Genomic DNA, 17827 nt, shown 5'->3' on the forward strand with positions numbered 1-17827 from the left:
CTGGAGTTCTCTCGGCAGGGCTGGCACTGGTGCTGGGCTGTCCGTTGGTGTCTGCAGTGGGGCCGTCCTGCAGGGGTCCCCTGGCCTCCTAGGAAAATCCACAAGAAGAGGAAGAGTGACTGAGTGAAGCACCCACATCTCAGAAGACAATGACGTCTGGCTGCCAGTCTGCTGCCCTCACCAGGAAACCCAGAGCTGCGCCAGGGCACACTTCACGCGGGAGTCGCAGGCACCTCACGTCCCTTCCCCCACAGGCTCTCTGCAGTCCGCAGAGGCCCTCCTGGAAGCATCAGTCAACTGCACGCCCACGGGGCAACACCACAGAGCGGAGAGAATACACAGCTCACTTGGAAAGACAGATGCGGGAGCTGATTACACTCACTTTTTTTTTTTTTTAAAAAAGAAGGTTCTTAGATAAGTAATTCCCAGAATATAGAAAGTTCAAGGAATTGGCTGCAGAGCATTTATTTCTAGTCAAGTCCTTTTCCGGTGTCCTCCTCTCAGGAAAGGTGAGATTTTCAAAGGCAAAAGACTTTTTTTACATAGTAAGCAGAAGAGAAGGTCTGACATGGTCTTCCAAATCCAACTCAGGTGGTCCTGGAACATTACCTTACTGAAACCCAACATTAGATTAGGCTTGAAAAGATGCTCCCTCCCCATACCGGACTGTGACCATCTCTCAGGCCCTCCCACTCACAGGAAAGGCAATGCAGTGGCCGTTCAGGGCCTGCTGGCCACACCCTGACCTGTCACCGCACTGAAACAGCACCTGCTGCCCCCCCGCCCCCTGTGGCCGATCAGCATTACCTTTCCAGACAGAGGGGCCACTGCTGGTCTCTTCCTCTGTACAGGCCCGGACAGCCGGTAACAGTAGTGTGGTTTGCAGTAGAATTTACCTGCAGGCAGCAAGGGGCAGGGGAAGAGGGTGAGCAAGTCTCTGAAATTCCCAGCTTGACCCCTGGTCTTGGCACGGTCGTCCGCTCGCCCCGGCACCGGCCTTCCCCAGGCCCAGGCTTCTTGTCCAGGGAGGCCAGGCCCTCCTCTCCCCTGTGCCCGGATGTGTGGAGGCCACGGAGCCATCACCCAATCAGGGCCCAGAGCAAAGACCGAAGCCTGCACGGCAGGGCCAGCAAACAAAGTGGCAGTGTGTGCAGAACAAAGATGTGGTCACATGAAGAGCCAGAGGAGCATTTCTGGGGAAACCAAGAATGAACACAAGCGGTGGTGGCCTGAAGGCTGCCAGGGGTGGGGCGGGACTGAACATGAACCCGCTGGGGCCCTCCTGCTGCCCTTCTGCAAGTACCCGCGAGCCAGCGTGGGTCGAACTGCAGCTCTGACCCACAGTGGGTCAGGATCAGCATTAAAAACAACGCAAAACAAACCAAAAATCCTACAATGCACTATGACTAAAACAAAACAGAATAAAGCCTAATAAAAAGCATCAGCATGCACTGTGGCATCCTCAGAGTCAAGGATTATTTCTCACAGCTCAGTTGTGCCCACCTGGGTTTTCTGGGTCCTAGTGTAACATGTATGTCCTACTGTGGACATGATCAAAAGTTTGAAAAACACCAACCTTGGCTTTTCCCACGATGCTGGTAGTGGGATTCAGTCACTGAGGGTTGTTTTTTCCTGACTCTTTCTTTCCCTCCACTTACAGCCAAGGCTTTCGAAAATTAAAGGATAGACCCTATTACAGAAACTGTTGAAACAGGAGTAATTCCACTCATCCTTCTCATCTGGAGAGAGTGGCTCCTTTGACAAATGAACTTTCCTATTCCCAAAGTTAAAGTAAGAGGACCTAACCAGAAATACAATAGAATAGATCAATGAACCTGATTTTTTTTTGAAAAGATAAACAAAATTGACAAACCTTTATTAGACTAATTTAGAAAAACAGAGAGAAGACTCAAATAAATAAAATCAGAAATGAAAGAAGACATTACAACTGATACCACAGAAACACAGAGAATCGTAAGAAACTGCTAAAAACAATTATATGCCAACAAGCTGGATAATCTAGTAGAAATGAATAAATTCCTAGAAACATACAACCTATTAAATCTGAGTCTCATGAAGAAACAGAAAATCTGAACAGACCAATATTGAGTAAGGAGACTGAATCAGTAAATAAAACCCTCGCAAAGCAGAAAAGCCCAGGACCAGATGGTTTCACTGGTGAATTCTACCAAACATTTAAAGAAGAATTAACAATACTTCTCAAATGCTTCCAAATAACTGAACGGGAGGGAACACTCCCAAACTCATTTTATGAGACACCATTACCCTGATACCAAAGCCAGATAAGGACAGTACAAGAAAAGAAAAATACAGACCAATATCCCTAATGAATACAGATGTAAAAATTCTCAACAAAATATTAGCAAACCAAATTCAACAGCACATTAAAAGGATCATACATCATTATCAAGTGGGATTTGTTCCAGGAATGCAAGGATGGTTCAATAGCCATAAGTCAATAAATGGGATTCACCACATTAACAGAAAGAGAGATAAAAATATGATCATCTCAACAGATGCAGAAAAGCATTTGACAAAGTACAACATCCTCTCATGATAAAAATGCTCAAAAAACTTGGTATAGAAGGACCGTACCAACAAAATAAAGGCCATATATGACAAGCTCACAGCTAACATCATATTCAACAGCAAAAGGTTGAAAGCTTTTCTTCTAAGATCAGGAACAAGACGAGGATACCCACTCTCACCATTCCTATTCAATACTGGAAATCCTAGCCAGAGGAATCAGGCAAGAAAAAGAAAAAAAAAGGCTTCCAAATAGATAAGGAAGAAGTAAAACTGTCTTCATTTGTAGATGATATGATCTTATATACAGAAAATGCTAAAGATTCCACCAAAAAAACTGTTAGAAATTTAGGAAAGTTGCAGGATACAAAATCAACATATAGAAAACAGTTGTGTTTCTATACACTAACAACAAAACATCAGAAAGAAAAATGAAGAAAAAAATCCCATTCACAATAGCATCAAAAAATAAAATAAAATTCTTAGGAATAAACCTAACCGAGGAGATGAAAGAGCTATACACTGAAAACTACAAGACTTTGATGAAAGAAACTGAAGAAAACACAAATAAATGGAAAGATATCCAGTGTTCACGGATCAGAGTATTGTTATAATGTTCACATTACCGAAAGCCATCTATAGATTCACTGTAATCTCTATTAAAATTTCAATGGCATTTTTCACAGAAACGCAAAAAACAATTGTAAAACTTGTATGGAACCACAAAGGATCCCAAATAACCAAAGCAATCCTGAGAAAGAAGAGCAAAGCTAGAGGCATCACACTTCCTGATTTTAAACTATATTACTAAGCTATAGTAATCAAAACAGTATGGGGACTTCCCTGGTGGTGCAGTGGTTAAGATTCTGTGTTCCCAATGCAGGGGCCCTGGGTTCGATCCCTGGTCAGGGAACTAGGTCCTGCATGCCACAACTTAAAAAAAAAAAATGTAATGAATTGGGAGATTGGGATTGACATATATACACTAATATGTATAAAATGGATAACTAATAAGAACCTGCTGTATAAAAAAATAAATGAAATAAAATTCAAAAATTCAAAATAAAATAAAATAAAGTTATTATAGGGACTTCCCTGGTGATCCAGTGGTAAAGAATCTGCCTTCCAATTCAGGGGACACAGGTTCGATCCCTTGTCGGGGAACTAAGATCCCACAGCTGCAGGGCAACTAAGCCCGCATGCCACAACTACTGAGCCCATGTGCCTTGGAGCCTGCAGGCCACAACTAGAGAGAAGCCCACACACCACAACGAAGAGCCCATGCGCCGCAATGAAAGATCCTGCGTGCTTCAATGAAGATCCTGCATCTCGCAACTAAGACCCAACGCAGCCAAAAATAAATTAAATAAATAAATAATAAATCTTTGGAAAAAATTGTTATTAAAATAAAAAAAAGATCTTGCACACCACAAAAAAGGTCCCACATGCAGCAATGAAGATCACACGTGCCACAACTAAGACCTGGTGCAGCCAAATAAATAAATAAGTATTAAAAAAAAATATGGTACTGACATAAAAACAGACCAATGGAACAGAATAAAGATTCCAGATATAAACCTCTGCATATACAGTCAACTAATATTTAACAAGAGAGCCAAACATATTTAATGGGGAGAGGATGGTGTCTTCAATAAATGGTCCTGGGAAAACAGGGTAATCACATGCAGAAGAATGACACTGGACCCCTATCTTACACTACTCACAAAAATGAATTTGAATGGATTAAGGACTTAAATGAAGACATGAAACTATAAAAATCCTAGAAGAAAACAAGGGAAAATCACCTTGACATTGGTCTCAGCAATGATTTCCTATACATGACTGCAAAAGCACAAGCAACAAAATGAAAAAGCAACCTATGAGATGGGAGAAAATATCTCCAAATCATATATCTGACTATGGGTTAATATTCAAAATATATATAGAACTCATATAACCCAATAGCAAAGAACCTAACAACCTGATTAAAAAATGAGCAGGGGAACTGAAGAGACAGTTTCCCAAAACAGACATACAAATGGCCAACATATAGATGAAAAGGAGCTCAACATCACTAGTCATAAGGGAAATGCAAATCAAAACCACAAGATATCACCACATACCAGACAGAATGCCTATCGTCAAAAAGACAAGCGGTAACAAGTGTTGGAGAGGGTGTGGAGAAAAGGGAACCCTCATGCATTGTTGGTGGGAATGTAAATTGGTGCAGCCACTATGGAGGTTCCTCAAAAAATTAAAAATACAACTACCATATGATCCAGGAATTCCATTTCTGGGTATTTATCTGAAGAAAACAAAAACACTAATTATAATACAAGATATATGCACCCCCATGTTCATAGCAGCATTATTTACAATGGCCAAGATACGAGAACAACCAAAGTTTCCATCCACGGATGGATATATATATTTATAATATATATATATATATACACATACACACAAGTATACACAATGGAATATTATTCAGCCATGAGCAAGGAGGAAATCCTGTTATATGATAACCTGGATGGACCTTCAGGGCATTGTGTTAAGTGAAATAAGTCAGACAGAGAAAGACAAATACTGTATTATCACCTACATGTGGAATCTAAAAAAGACAAACTCCGAGAAACAGAGAGTAGAATGGTGGCCAGTAGAGGTCGGGGGAGGGGAAATGAGGAGATACTGGCCAAGGAGTAGGGACTTCCAGTTATAAGATTAACAAGTTTGGGGATCTAACGCACAGCATGGTGATCAAAGCAAATAATACTGCGTCATATACCTGAATGTTGCTTAAAGAGTGGGTCTTAAATGTTCTCACCACAGAAAAGAGTTAGTAACTATGTGATGGCACGGAGGTGGTAACACTGTAACTAGGTAACTGCCTAGGTTACACGGTGGTGGTAATAACTTTACAAATAAATGTGTCAAATCAACGGGCAGTACATATAAACTGATGTGTCGATTATATCTCAAAAAAAAGTCAAGGAGATAAATGAGATGGCATTCTTCTTCCCTTCTCCTGGTGATCCAATTACATCTCTCTCTCTTTTTTCCCCTCAAAGTAACTGACTTCTGTTCTTCTTTTACTGGTACTTCTCCCCCTCCCAACACTGCATAAATCTTTTAGAAAAATTGAGCTTGTGGACTTTCATAATTTCAAATAATATTCATATAGATAGTATATTTTCTGAAATAGAGTTTCCCACTAGCTCCTGGAACGTAATCAGAACTCAGAGAACCACACCTCCTGTCAGGGGCACTTGAGAGCAAAGGACCATCCACCCCACTGCTTATCTTTCTATAAGGGGAGTTGAGTCGTGGGTTATTTTTAGCAGCTTGGACACAATCTCCTTCTACAATCTGTAATAAACCATTTCACTTTTGCGAATTTTGGCCAAGATAAAATGTAATTAGGACAAGACAAAACGTATTGGTGCTTGGATCACACACTGCTTTTTGCCTGTCTTGTGTCTCATTCTTTAAGGAACACTCCTCCCTCCTCCACATGACTCTGATGGGGCTGCCAACCACGTGGCCTGACATTACCCAGCACAGAAGTGGATAAATGACCCAGACAGGTCAATCAGAATATCCCCTTTCCCTCCAGCCCATCCCAGGACACGGTGCTCTAGGATCTGGCAGGTGGCTAAGTTAGGCTAACAGATTCTTAGGGATGGGGAGAGAGAAGGGGCAGCTCTGCTATCTGCAAGAAAGATGTCAATCTTATGCATAAACTTTAATCTGATCTGGGTTTCCATTACTTTCAACCAAGAGTCTTATTTATTGTAGTATCAGAAAACTACAATCATTTACAGTTATGTTCATTCCTTTCTTCTATTTTTCCTCCATTAATTTGCTTTTTTTCTAGTAAAAGCAGAATTCTAGATTTAAAAATACAACTCAGTAGACTGACCTACCAGGGAATCCTCATTGAATTCTGCTACAGTATCCTAAATAAATAAAGTAAAGAGGTTTAGGTTTCAAAAACGAGTCCCACGAGCCTGATCAAAAGGTAAAAAGAAAATTCCAAAACCTTGTTTCCTCTATGAATGCAGCACAACCTGAGGGGAGGAACACACACACTGAAACCAGAGCTCAGTGCAGGCACCATCCCAGCCACTCAGTGGTACATGACCCTCTCAGCACACGTCTCCTCATGTAGAGCATGAAGACCACACCGTCTCGTGGGGTGAGATCCATCAACGAGACATCATCACACGTCCTGCACTGTAGCTGCTCGATTAATGCACCTCAAACCCCTTCCCAAACCCAACTTGGTGATACTTTTTGCTTCTTATGTTAACAACAAAAAGGGCTGATTTTCATCTAACGTTTACCATGTGCCAAACGCTGTAAGTGCTTTATAACTATCGACTCATTTAATCCTCAAAACCCTGTGAGGCACAGAAAGGCTAAGCCACGCTAGCGAGTCTCAGACAGGATTCGAACATCGGACGCCTGGCTCTTCACGATGGTGCCCATCTCAATCAGCAGGTACGGCCATGCTAACGTCACAAAGCAACCACAAAGCATGGTTGATCCCGTCAAGTCACTGATTTTAGATGGTCTAAGTAAATTCAGGAACCTTGACAATAAATGTAGGAATGACTGAAGATGGAACTGGAGAAAACAGACAGCTAAGAGGCGAGCCTGAGGCAGACGGGCCACAGATTCCTGCCCCCAGCAACTCCAGATCAGAGCCAGAGATGCTCTGGTCAGGAGGCAGAGGAGCCCTGCCGCCTCTCTGGGGAAAGAACGTGTGGCCACAGGAGGCTGCCCCGCAAGGGTGGGAGGGGCGCACTCCAGCAGAGGACACAGCGAGCGCACGCGTGTCAGTGCAACGGAGAAGCGAGCAGCTCGCAGGGGACAGGCCGAAGCAGGGGGCCGGGGGGCAGGCTGGGAGGACGCGCGGAGCTCTCAGCCCCGGGGACCGCGGGTCCACCTGTGCCGCAGGGGGTGGTCAGGGTGAACAGTGGGAGACCGGGAAGATCTGCCCGTCTCTTTAAGATCCCCTGGGCTGCCCTGTGGGAGCAGACACGGGGTGGGGTGGGGGGGGGTGGGGCGAGAAGGGCAGCGGCAGGGGGCAGTGGGCTCGTCACTCCCGAGGGTGGCCCTTCACAGACCTCCTCAGCGGATGGTGTGTGTTTTCTCCTCTCGAGAGGAGACGAAAGATGTGACACACTGTTTGATTTAGAGTCCTTGTCTTAAGAGCTGGCAGCAGGCAAATAAGCTAGTCTGTGGCAACAGAAAGACGGCATCCTTTTAAAGGGGCTGAAGGGACAAGGGTAAAACCTGGACGCCTCTCTCAAGTGAGTAAGTCCCCACTGACCAGGCCGAGTTGCCGTGGGCCAGAAGCGCTAACCCCAGGACGTCTGACCTGGGGGACCTCAGAGGCCACTTACTGCTGTGTGGACCTGGACAAGCAACTTACAGCTTCTCTGAATTCAGTTTCCTGATGTGTAAAATTACAACAATAAAGCTAGCTACCTTCCGGTGGTCATGAGGATGAAATGTCACAATATGTGTTAAGGGCCCAGCACGGGCTGGGTTAACTCCCTCTCTCCGGAGCCACAATCCCTGCCCTTTTCTCTCTTACTTGAGGCTCTTCCATTAGAGTTCTGAACCTCATGAGGCTAAACCCTCAGGACCCCTAAGATTCTCTCCTTTCCCCAAGTCCAGCTGTCACTGAGGAGGGCGGAGCTGAGGGAAAGGTTCACCTGGGCTGAAGTCTGGGGAGCTGGTCAGGCCCGCTGTCAAGAAGGCCGTGCTTAAGCACGTGGGCCTGCTCGTCCGGCCCCCACACTGTGGTCACTCCCCCGGGCTCCGCTGCCCTCTCGCTGGGCACGCCGCCTCCTCCGTCCCTCTGCTGAGCCCTCGCCCACCACGCTCCAGAGTCCACGGCAGGACGGGTAAGTTGTTCCTGACCCTCCTGAGCTTCCCGGACTCCTCCTCCTCTGTGCTTTACAAAGTTACAGTCTGCACTTCGCACCGTGCCCACCCTCGGTCACTCCCTTACGCCGTCTGCTGCCGGATCACTCCATCAGGACACCGGCCCCTCTTACACCATCTACGCCCTCAGGAGAATGTGGCAAAGGTGTGGCGCACAATCTATGGGCAAAAATACTCGTGGATCGATTCGCTGGACCTGAAGGGATCTTTCCAGGCAGACCTCGCAGACAGTTAGAAACACTGGGTGGGCTCCATCTGCCAACCCCATCCGGGGAGATCAAAGGCATTATCCAAAGACCAGGTGTGTGGGAATACTGATACCTAACAGTATAGACAATTGTCTTACCTCTTCCCTCGCTGGGTGGTGCTTTTCACTAATGTAACAAGAGGACCAGGTGCCACAACAGTAAGAGTCAGCTTTTCTCAGGTCACCACTCGGCTCCTTCTGGCTGCTCCTCGCTCACTAGTCGAAGAGCCTGGAGGACTATTTCCTCACCGCAGGGCGCCCCTCCCCCGTGTGACATCACCTGACAGTCTCCTCAGGCAACGCAATGGACCTGAGGATTTACTTCCCCCTTCTATTCATCTGGGTCTTTTCATTACTGTTGAATCAGTAAGACGGCCTCTCATAAGATCCCTTCTGCTTCCTGTAGGAAGGGGCGTAGGAATCACTGACATCTTTGGTGACCTTTTCCAATTAACCCCAGAGGGTTTTCAGGCGGCACACATGCCTCTCCCTCAGGCTTTGTTACCTGTCTGCATAATTCTCCACCTCTGCCTTATCAAGGTCATTCCACTATAAAACCAACAAATATCACAAAAGGCCAGGCCTGAACAGCACAGTAACCAGACTGAGGCCTGGGCAACGTGCTCTCAATTCACCAGAGATGCTGATACGAGAGAGCACGGGTGACACTGGGCATAACTCAGGCACCTTCAGAAAGCCAAGGTCTGAGAACAGTGGCAGGGGATACAGTTTCAATGTGCTGTCACTGACCTTAGGCAAGAAATGTGGCTTCTATAAGCCTGTGATTCTTCTTCTCTAAAGCGAACACAAAAAAGACTTACTCTCCTCAGGTCCCTTTTATCTTAAGATCCCACCGTGAGGTACGACAACAGGTGTCTGTGAAGCCAGGGAAACGATTTAGGTAAACGCATGCCCTTCTCATCACCATGGTCACTGAGTCATCTATGATACAGCTTGGTGACTCTGCAGAAATATTTATAAGAAAGAGTCTGGGAGAAAACACAGACTAGAGGGGAGTGGATGGGAAGGCTCAGGAGAGGCACAAAAGAGAACGTCTGTGTAAGAATGCAGCGGGGGCCCTGAGTCTGCGTGCGGCCTCCAGCGCGGGGACTCACCGTCCTCAAGGGCGTACGCGTAGGCCGACAGGCGCAGGGTGGTGGCGCAGTACTCGCACTTGAAGCAGCTCCGGTGGAAGAACTTGCCCTCGGCGCTCAGCCGCTCCATCACGTAGACCCGCTTCCGGCAGAAGTAGCAGGTGTCGCTGCCTCCCAAGTTCTGTGGGAACTCCTTCTTCATGGAGCCCTGGGGGTGGTGGGGGGCACGCATCAGGCGAGGCCTCCCGGCCCCTCCCCAGGGCGCACGACCCTCCCTACACGGTTCTGCCTGGGGACGGGAGCCGCGCACCAGCGCAGGCCGGTGCCTCTGGTGCCCACGCAGCACTTGGCACTGCGTCTGTTCTACACGATTTCATAACAAGCAAACCAAATCCTCTTAACAGATTCTGATCTGAAGGTGTTCCCGTGGTTCTCCATGGACACACGCCCTGGACTCTAGAGTAATCACTTTAGAGATACTGAGTATGCTGTTCACACAACATTCTAAACAACGGTTTCAGTCCTAGAAGTTCAGTTACAAAATTCAGACAACCTCAAAAAATAATTACCACATGGCACGAAGCGGCCACATATGGCACTGAGCTACTTAGAACAAAGCAGGCTTGTTCACCAGAGCTGTCTTATCTAGACAGACAGCGCCCTTAGTGTATCTTACCAGTTCCTTCTTGTCTAGAAGGGTTTTAGGATGTTCTTTCCTTTGAAGCTGATTGGCTATCTGCTCAGCCAATGAGCTCACTCCGCCCGTGTACATCTTTATATACTTCTATTGGTTGGAGATTGTTAAACGACCAGAAAGAAGGGAAATGAGAAGGAAAAAAATAAATTAAGAAGACAGGGGAAAAAAAATCTTCGAAAGGTATAAAATGAATACAAGGTGCAGCAACAAACATGCCAACACAGTGCCCACGAGCAGGGGACGAGGTGTCAGTGTCCACACACTGGTGTCAGCACAGGCGGGAGCGACGGCCGCAGAGACAGGGAAATTCAGGAAGGAGAAACCCGGTCTCTCATGTCTCTCTGGACGAAGTGCGGGGGATGCGGAGGCGGGACGACAGGATGGATGCAAACAGAGTGCGAAGGGCCTACCACCCAGCGGCTCAGATTACACACAGAGGACCTAAGAGGACACCTCCCTTAAGGCGGTGGGCCCCAGACTGAAGGCACATCCCAGGGCCTGGGGAGTTATTTCCTCGTTCAGAAAGAAAGCAAGGCCGACTCTCCATCTGGGTAACGGATGCCAACAGCCCAGTGTCACCGGGGAGGACATCCGTCCTCACTATTACCTCCTTTGCACAGAGCCCCTGTCCTGTGCACCAGCGGCCCCCGGGCTTTACCAGGAAGAACCCTTCTCTGCCCGTTCTCCCCGTGGAGACTTCCGTGTTCCCCTGGGCCCTGAGACCAAGCCTTCCGGACCAGCTGGGGCACTGCTGACACGGCGGCTGTGGAAGCCAGAATGTGTTTCTAGTCCAGGAGGGGTTATTTCTTTATACGTTGAAACAAGATAAAAGAAAAAAAATCCAACCACCTCAATCCTCTCTCTAGCAGTGTTGAAAAAGCAGCAGGAGAAAACTATAAATTTCAATGGCTAACCTTCCTGCGGGAGCCCAGCTTTGAGCCCGTCCTGTGCAGACGGCCCAGACACCCAGTGTGTATGACACGCCTCTCAGCAGCTGTGTGCCTGCCGGGTCTGAGGAGCCCTCACTCTAATTCCAAATCCAAAACATTCCGGGAGCAGTTGTGCTGGGGATGCCAACAATCCCATCAGGAAACGGCTTGAACACACGAAACCGTGTGTGAGAACCACCAGCCCGAGCAATGGCACGTCCTGGGCGGGGCAGGGACAAACCAGAGGAATGTTCTAGGGGGAAACTGACCCTATGCAAATACAAGGACGACAGCAGCACAAATGAGCAAACAATTCTCCAAGGTTCAGCTGGAACTGAGGAGTCAATTATATTTTCAATTTAAAATAAGGAGATTTCCAAAGGATAGTGCCATTTGCTCATTAACTCCACAGCTTATACCCATCTGTGGTCGAGAAACATAAGTGGCTCTTAGACCTAAGCCTTCTTTAGATTAGAAACATTAGGGAAGCTTAAGCCTGGAACAGACAGGAACCCAGGCACAGCCAAGCTGAGCATCGAACAGCTGACGCCAGGGAGTAGGAAACTGCAGCAGGTGAGTGGGAGCGTGAACCAGATGCCAAGTCTGAGGCTGGGACACTGGGCAAGCCCAGGGTCCTCCCTGTTCAGCCAGGACCTGCTCTCCCATCAGAACCAGCACTCTCAGCAAGTATAGCCCAGGGCTGCCTGGTGCAAAGGCATCTGTCACCTTCAGTTCTCAGCGATGTGACAGCACTGACGAGCACACCCCTGGGAGAGGTGGAGACTCAAGTTCTATTTGTTTCTGGCATGAAAAGCAGATGGTCTTCCTCTCCCCACTCTTAAGAAACAGTCGAAATGTAGCACTCTCTGGACTTATACTGTGGCCACCACACATGCGTATCATTCTGCACAGTCTGCTACCAGCTCAAGAACAGGAAACAAAGAGAAAGGACAAAAGACCCTGCAATCTCTCTGTAAACTCGTCCACAGCTGGGTCAGTTCCATCATAGGAAACAGCAGAGTTCATTCCTTAAGAGATTACAATTCAAGAGGCACCCAGAATGCTGCGTATCCACCACTCTCTTTAAGAGATTTAATTACACTATGGTTCATATTTTATAACACATTAATAGGAAGAGGTCTGGAGACAAAAAAAGCTAATGGCTACAAAATGCTTTCTCATTATTTGATACAGTTGGACTATAATGAAAGTGGGTTGACTGGGACAGAATTTGCTGCAGTGAAGCTAGCAGCCTCCTTAACTCAGGTGGACGCCTACCGACCTCACATGCATGACAGACACACACAACTGGATTCCTAAGGAGACAGGCTGCCGTTCGTGTGGGTGAAGAAAGTGCAGGCTGAAGAGGACGAGCCTGGCCAAGCCCCGGGCCCCGCTACCTGTCGTAGGCAGTCAGAGGAAGGAGAGGCGGGGCGGCTGGCAGAGCGGAGGCTTAGAGAAAGCTCCCACTGGTCGACAAAAAATCGACGAGAAGGCTCAGGCTCTGGCTATAAAATACAAGATGGAGAAAAAATCAAAGGAAACGTTAAGTTAAAAGTTACACGCTGACCTGAACACACGGAACTTGGCAGTTTCAGACCCTTTATCTGGATGACAAATGCAGTAAAGAAACGCTCTTAGTTCCAGAAGCACCGACGGCTCATTCCAGGCTCCCACTGTGCCTCACGCTCGCAGCCACACCCGCGCTGGAACACGGCCCCCGAGAAAGCCTTGTCTGCACCCCTGCTCTCAAGTGCGCAGTGCTGCCAGCCAGCAGGCAGCGCCCTGCTCACACGTCCTGCGTGCCCTGCCGAGCCCCTCACGGCCTGGGCTGGAATTTCTCTTGAGCACAAGGAGATTCCACCGGCTCGTCACTCTGCCGGTCTTACGAGGAGCAGACAAGAGACGGCAGCTCTGGAGCAAAGCTCGCTTTCTCCATGAAAGCCAGGAAAGTGCCCCTCCTCCTCCTCCCGGTGGGGCTCAGACACCGAGCTTGCCCCGGAGCCGGCCCCAACTCTCTGCAGACCGCATGCAGCACGTGGAGCAAAAGTGGGCCCAGCAGCCAGGCACTCTCCGGTCCCCAAGCCAGGAGGGGCTGCGAGCTTGGCAAGCAGTAACTGCTTCGCTGCCTGCAGGTTCAGGCTGAGATACCTGCGGGCCGCAGGGAAGAAGCACCCCTCGGCCTCCAGCTCACACTAACTTCAAAGCTTCAGGCGTGACAGGGGTGATGGGGGGTGTCACCAGCCTCTGCTCCAGAGGCTCAGAGAGAAACTCCCTGGGTGGCAGAGAGCAGGCAAGCGCACAGACTGGCGGGCGGTGGAGGGAGAGGCCGGGAAGGAACAGAACAGTGACCCCCAGGAGTGCCTGGACGGGAACCCTGCCCCGAAGACCCTGGAGAGCAGCCCACCGGGGAAATGAAAGAAAACTCCCGCCAACCCTGCTGCTTCCTGAGCTCCAAATCCCACCTGTCCTCGGTGCCCTGCAGCCCCAACTTCTACCAGCTTCCCCATCCAATCTCTCTTTCCTCCACCGACTTTCCTCCGCTCCCCACGGAGAGCCTGTTTCATTCAAGACCATCAGCACCTCCTCAAATAGGCATCCCCCAAAACGGAGGGCACTGCCCTGTGCAGTGAAAGTGCCTAGCTTTCTTCTTGACAGGAACCAGCCTGGGAAGAAGGAAGAAAGAGGTTGGGCACAGGCAGTGAAGCTGTGGGTGACACGGGTGACATGGAAAGGCCACCCCCCCCAACCCCGGGCCTGCTTCCTGCCTGGCAACTGGTAGGAAGACAGTGCTACCACTATTTTCCTAATGGGTCCAGGAGGGAACCAGACTTACTGCTCAGCCATGAGGGCATTTCTCAGAGCAAAGGCAAAGGGGGAGGCAAAAATAAGAGAAGGCCCATGTGAAATGAACAGTTAGAGATGATTCTTCATTCTGGCTGCAGAGCTACACCCACTCAGGCCTCCATTTAAGGGTAACAATAACAACCAAAAAAGTTTCATAGTTAGCAGGTTTTGAGATGAGCATCTCTGCAACTCATCAGATCATACGATGGCCAGGTGTGCTCAGGCGTCTCCCTACTAGTGTCTCGAATAGATAAGCCACCACTTTTCATTATGGACCCTGTCTTGTCATCACCTTCCTTCCCGCCCCCGTCCTCTTCACACCTGAAGAATCCCCATGCTCTAAGAGCTTTGGCTTTCTCGGTATTTCTACGTCAGGATCCCGGAAGTAGCCAAGCAAGTGCCTCCTGCTTACTGACCTCGACCCTTCCCCAGAAGTCGAAGGTGCCTATCTGGTAGTGGGAAGGCGGGGCAGGGAGGGGAAGAGGCCGTTCACAGGGCACAAACTCTCAGGGTTCCTATCTGGTCTGACGCTGAGTGGGTGGATGTTCCACCGCGAATGCTATTTGCAAGGGTCATCACTGTTAGCGGAAAGAGTCCCGGCTCTTGGCTGGGTGACCAGAGTGTGGAAAAAGCAAGGGAGAGGGGCCACGCCTGCCCCCCCGCCCCAGCGTGCCGCATCTGTGTGGCTGCCAGCACCCCATGCCACAGTCGTGCTTTTACCCTCTCGTGGTGGGGACTCTGCTTGCCACGGCTGTCAGCATCAAGATCGCTGTACGTCTGTTGGCAACAAAGTAGAAACTTAAGCTCCATCCAAATGCTCTATCTGGACCTACTAAGTGACAGTACCAGAAAGTGAGAGTTCATTTCAACACATAACCTGTTGCCTACTGGTCCCCAACCCCAAGTAACCACAGTCCCATCTACATCAAATCCTGTGACCCAAGGACAGCTGTACACAGCTGTCCTCCCACCTGGCCTCCAATGAGGTCAGCTACGTGGATAAATAACGAACTACGGTTAGTACAAAGGTGGAACAAACGTATTTCTTTCACACAGCGGCACGTGATCAGAGGCATTCAGTGGAAGGTTAACAGGAGAGGCAGGTTAGGAGGGTGAAGCTTCCACACCAAGGCATTAGAGACGACAAGAGTCCACAGGAGACTCCAAGAGCACACGGCACTAAGGGGCGAGGTGAGCACAGAAGCTGTACCCAAGAGGCCGGGGACCGTGACACAGGCCCACGCCGCCTCCGCTGCCCTGAGGAAACCACTAACACAGCCATGTGGGGTTGGGGCGTCTAGGCCCTAGTCACTCTCTGGATAGCCCAGCATTCACCGTATGGCCCTGCCCCGCTGCAAGAACTGACCCAGAGCTCCCGATGTGGCCACTCTGTTGTCCAGAGCCCGTGAGCGTGTGGTCTCTGCGGGCAGGACGAGGCCGGGGCTCAGGCTCCAGAGTCACACCACTTGGGTTCAGCTCCTAGCTCGCTGCTCACTGTGTGACTTCACACAAACTGCTTGGCCTCCCTAGCCTACACCTCGGTCTCCTCATCTGTAAAAGGTGAGGATAACAGGACCTGCCTCGTAGGGTTATTGTGAGAACAGACCAAGACGACACAGGAAAAGCACTCAGAACACTGCCTGACTCAGAGGAAATGCCCCATGTTGGTTCTCGGGCAGAGACAGGGCCCAGGGTGGTCACTACCCTACAAGGGCTCAGCGTCCAGACCCAGGGACATAGGCTGGGCCCCTGCACATCAGACACATTATGGGATCACCTTCTAAATAGGCTACCACAGCTGAGAAAATGTCTTTCCGTAGATCCTACCTCCAACATCAGTGTTTTACTTTATAGGGACATACGACACAAGTCAAAAAAGCCGTTCTATAAACGCACTTCATATGAGCGTGCTGGTCGCAAAGCACGTGTGGTTAACTCGCCGTGAAGAAGTTCTCCAGTGATCCGCCTGGACGGTGAGTGGGGTGGACGGAAAGGGCAGGTGTTTGTTGGCAAAAGCTGGATAAGCAAGAGGCAGGGCTCTCAAAATCAGAAGGAGCCGAACTCACGGAGTGGAGCTCTATAACAAGCCTCCCGAAGTTCACCTCAACTGCCTCTCCTTGGGCAGCAAGACAAAAGTGGCTGATTTCAATGGGGTCATACAAAAATGCTCTCCAGGGCTTTTGGACCTCGCATCTGTGTCACGTACAGCTTAAATTTTAGTTTGTGGCTGCACAGTTGTAGCCCTGTGATGCGGGACTAGATTAAACTACCCAGGGTTTGAACGGACGATGTGCCATCCTGAGGCCCACCAGCAAAGGTCGCTTCACCAGTAAGTCATCACTGAAATGAGGGGATCCTGACTTGGTCTCTCCCCTGGCCACCCACACAGGCAGGCAGGCACACAGGACAGCGGAGCATGCAGAGGGGGTCACCTGCTGGTCGCCACGTGCCCGACAGGGAGGCGGAGTAGGGGGAGGAGAGAGTGTGATCACTTTTTTGGGGCAGGTCCGAGAATGCTCCTTTTCCTGTCGCTTTTATGCCGATAGACACAAACAGAGAGAACACAGGTGAAATGGTGGCCACGTTGAGGCTGGGTCTGGAAGGACCGAAGGCATTTGCCAAAAGCATCCCAGAGGCCCTTCCCCACCCATCCATCCTCAGCACAAATTGGCGTGTTCAGGCAGAGGCCTGTCCCCGTCTGTCGTGGCCTCGGGGCACTCTGTTTGCAGATCCCAGAGTCATCTCTGCAGCCACTGCAGGGTCAGGACCTGCACGGCAGCACTTTCTAAATGCCAGGGACCAGGGCATATTCCTCTCTGTTGGCTTATCAGGGAAGCTGGGGGGTAGAAGGGGCTCAGTTACAAGTAGATAGAAGGGCACACAGACTCCCGTTACAGGGGGAGCATGGTGACTGCTGCCCACAGCGGGGGCGCCCGGGCACCTGCAGCAGCAGACCAGCACCTCCTGGGCCACCCACGCCCACGTCCTGCCACTGCTTCCTCCTGCTCAGTCCCCTCACTCACACGCGGAAGGTTCTGGGAGACGACCACAGAAATACAGGAAAGAACAGGAAACAGGGTATAAAATTAACAACTTTCACTAACACACCACACAATGTCCGTGGATCACTTCCCCACGGTGTCCGCTTCCTGTGAACCTGTCTCTGATTGACAGAACCCTGCAGTACTAAAGAAACCACCAGATTCCCGAGTCAGAGGAAGCCTCAGTTTCCTCACGCCCAGAGCTACCGTGTGGGGCGGCTCCCAGCAACGCCCGGAGGGGAAGAGGCCAAAAAACCACTCCTCCGTCTGTTCCCACACCACTGACCATCTACAGCCAAACCAAGGCTGCTTACCCGCAGACTCTGCCTGCAGGACGCATTTCTGCGATCAGAAGGGGACGAGGTGGGGAGGGAAGAGCCGGGTGACGTCATAGGAAGGTGACGAGGAGCGGGCATCCCCACACTCTTCCTCACCACGACCAGCTCGGCCTCACCACTGTGCTCGCCACG

At 49.6% G+C, this 17827-nt stretch overlaps 1 protein-coding gene across 27 annotated transcripts in view; it reads right to left on the minus strand.

The window, feature by feature from the left end:
- The window catches only part of MICAL3 (microtubule associated monooxygenase, calponin and LIM domain containing 3), a 175915-nt gene that overhangs the window by 59077 nt on the left and 99011 nt on the right, over positions 1–17827 (minus strand). For 17 of the 27 annotated variants that reach the window (XM_082420527.1, XM_082420526.1, XM_082420528.1 and 14 more), the window contains 7 exons: positions 16749–16847; positions 15037–15093; positions 12870–12977; positions 10520–10627; positions 9865–10051; positions 808–896; positions 1–88 (listed from right to left, as the gene is read on the minus strand). In XM_082420527.1, the coding sequence (XP_082276653.1) occupies positions 1–88; positions 808–896; positions 9865–10051; positions 10520–10627; positions 12870–12977; positions 15037–15093; positions 16749–16847 (736 nt within the window). The remainder of the gene's footprint in view (positions 89–807; positions 897–9864; positions 10052–10519; positions 10628–12869; positions 12978–15036; positions 15094–16748; positions 16848–17827) is intronic. The other 10 variants (XM_082420518.1, XM_082420515.1, XM_082420524.1 and 7 more) reach the window with 3 other exon arrangements.

This window comes from Balaenoptera physalus (genome assembly GCF_965194825.1).
Source record: "Balaenoptera physalus genome assembly, chromosome: 13".
Lineage (NCBI taxonomy): Eukaryota > Metazoa > Chordata > Mammalia > Artiodactyla > Balaenopteridae > Balaenoptera > Balaenoptera physalus.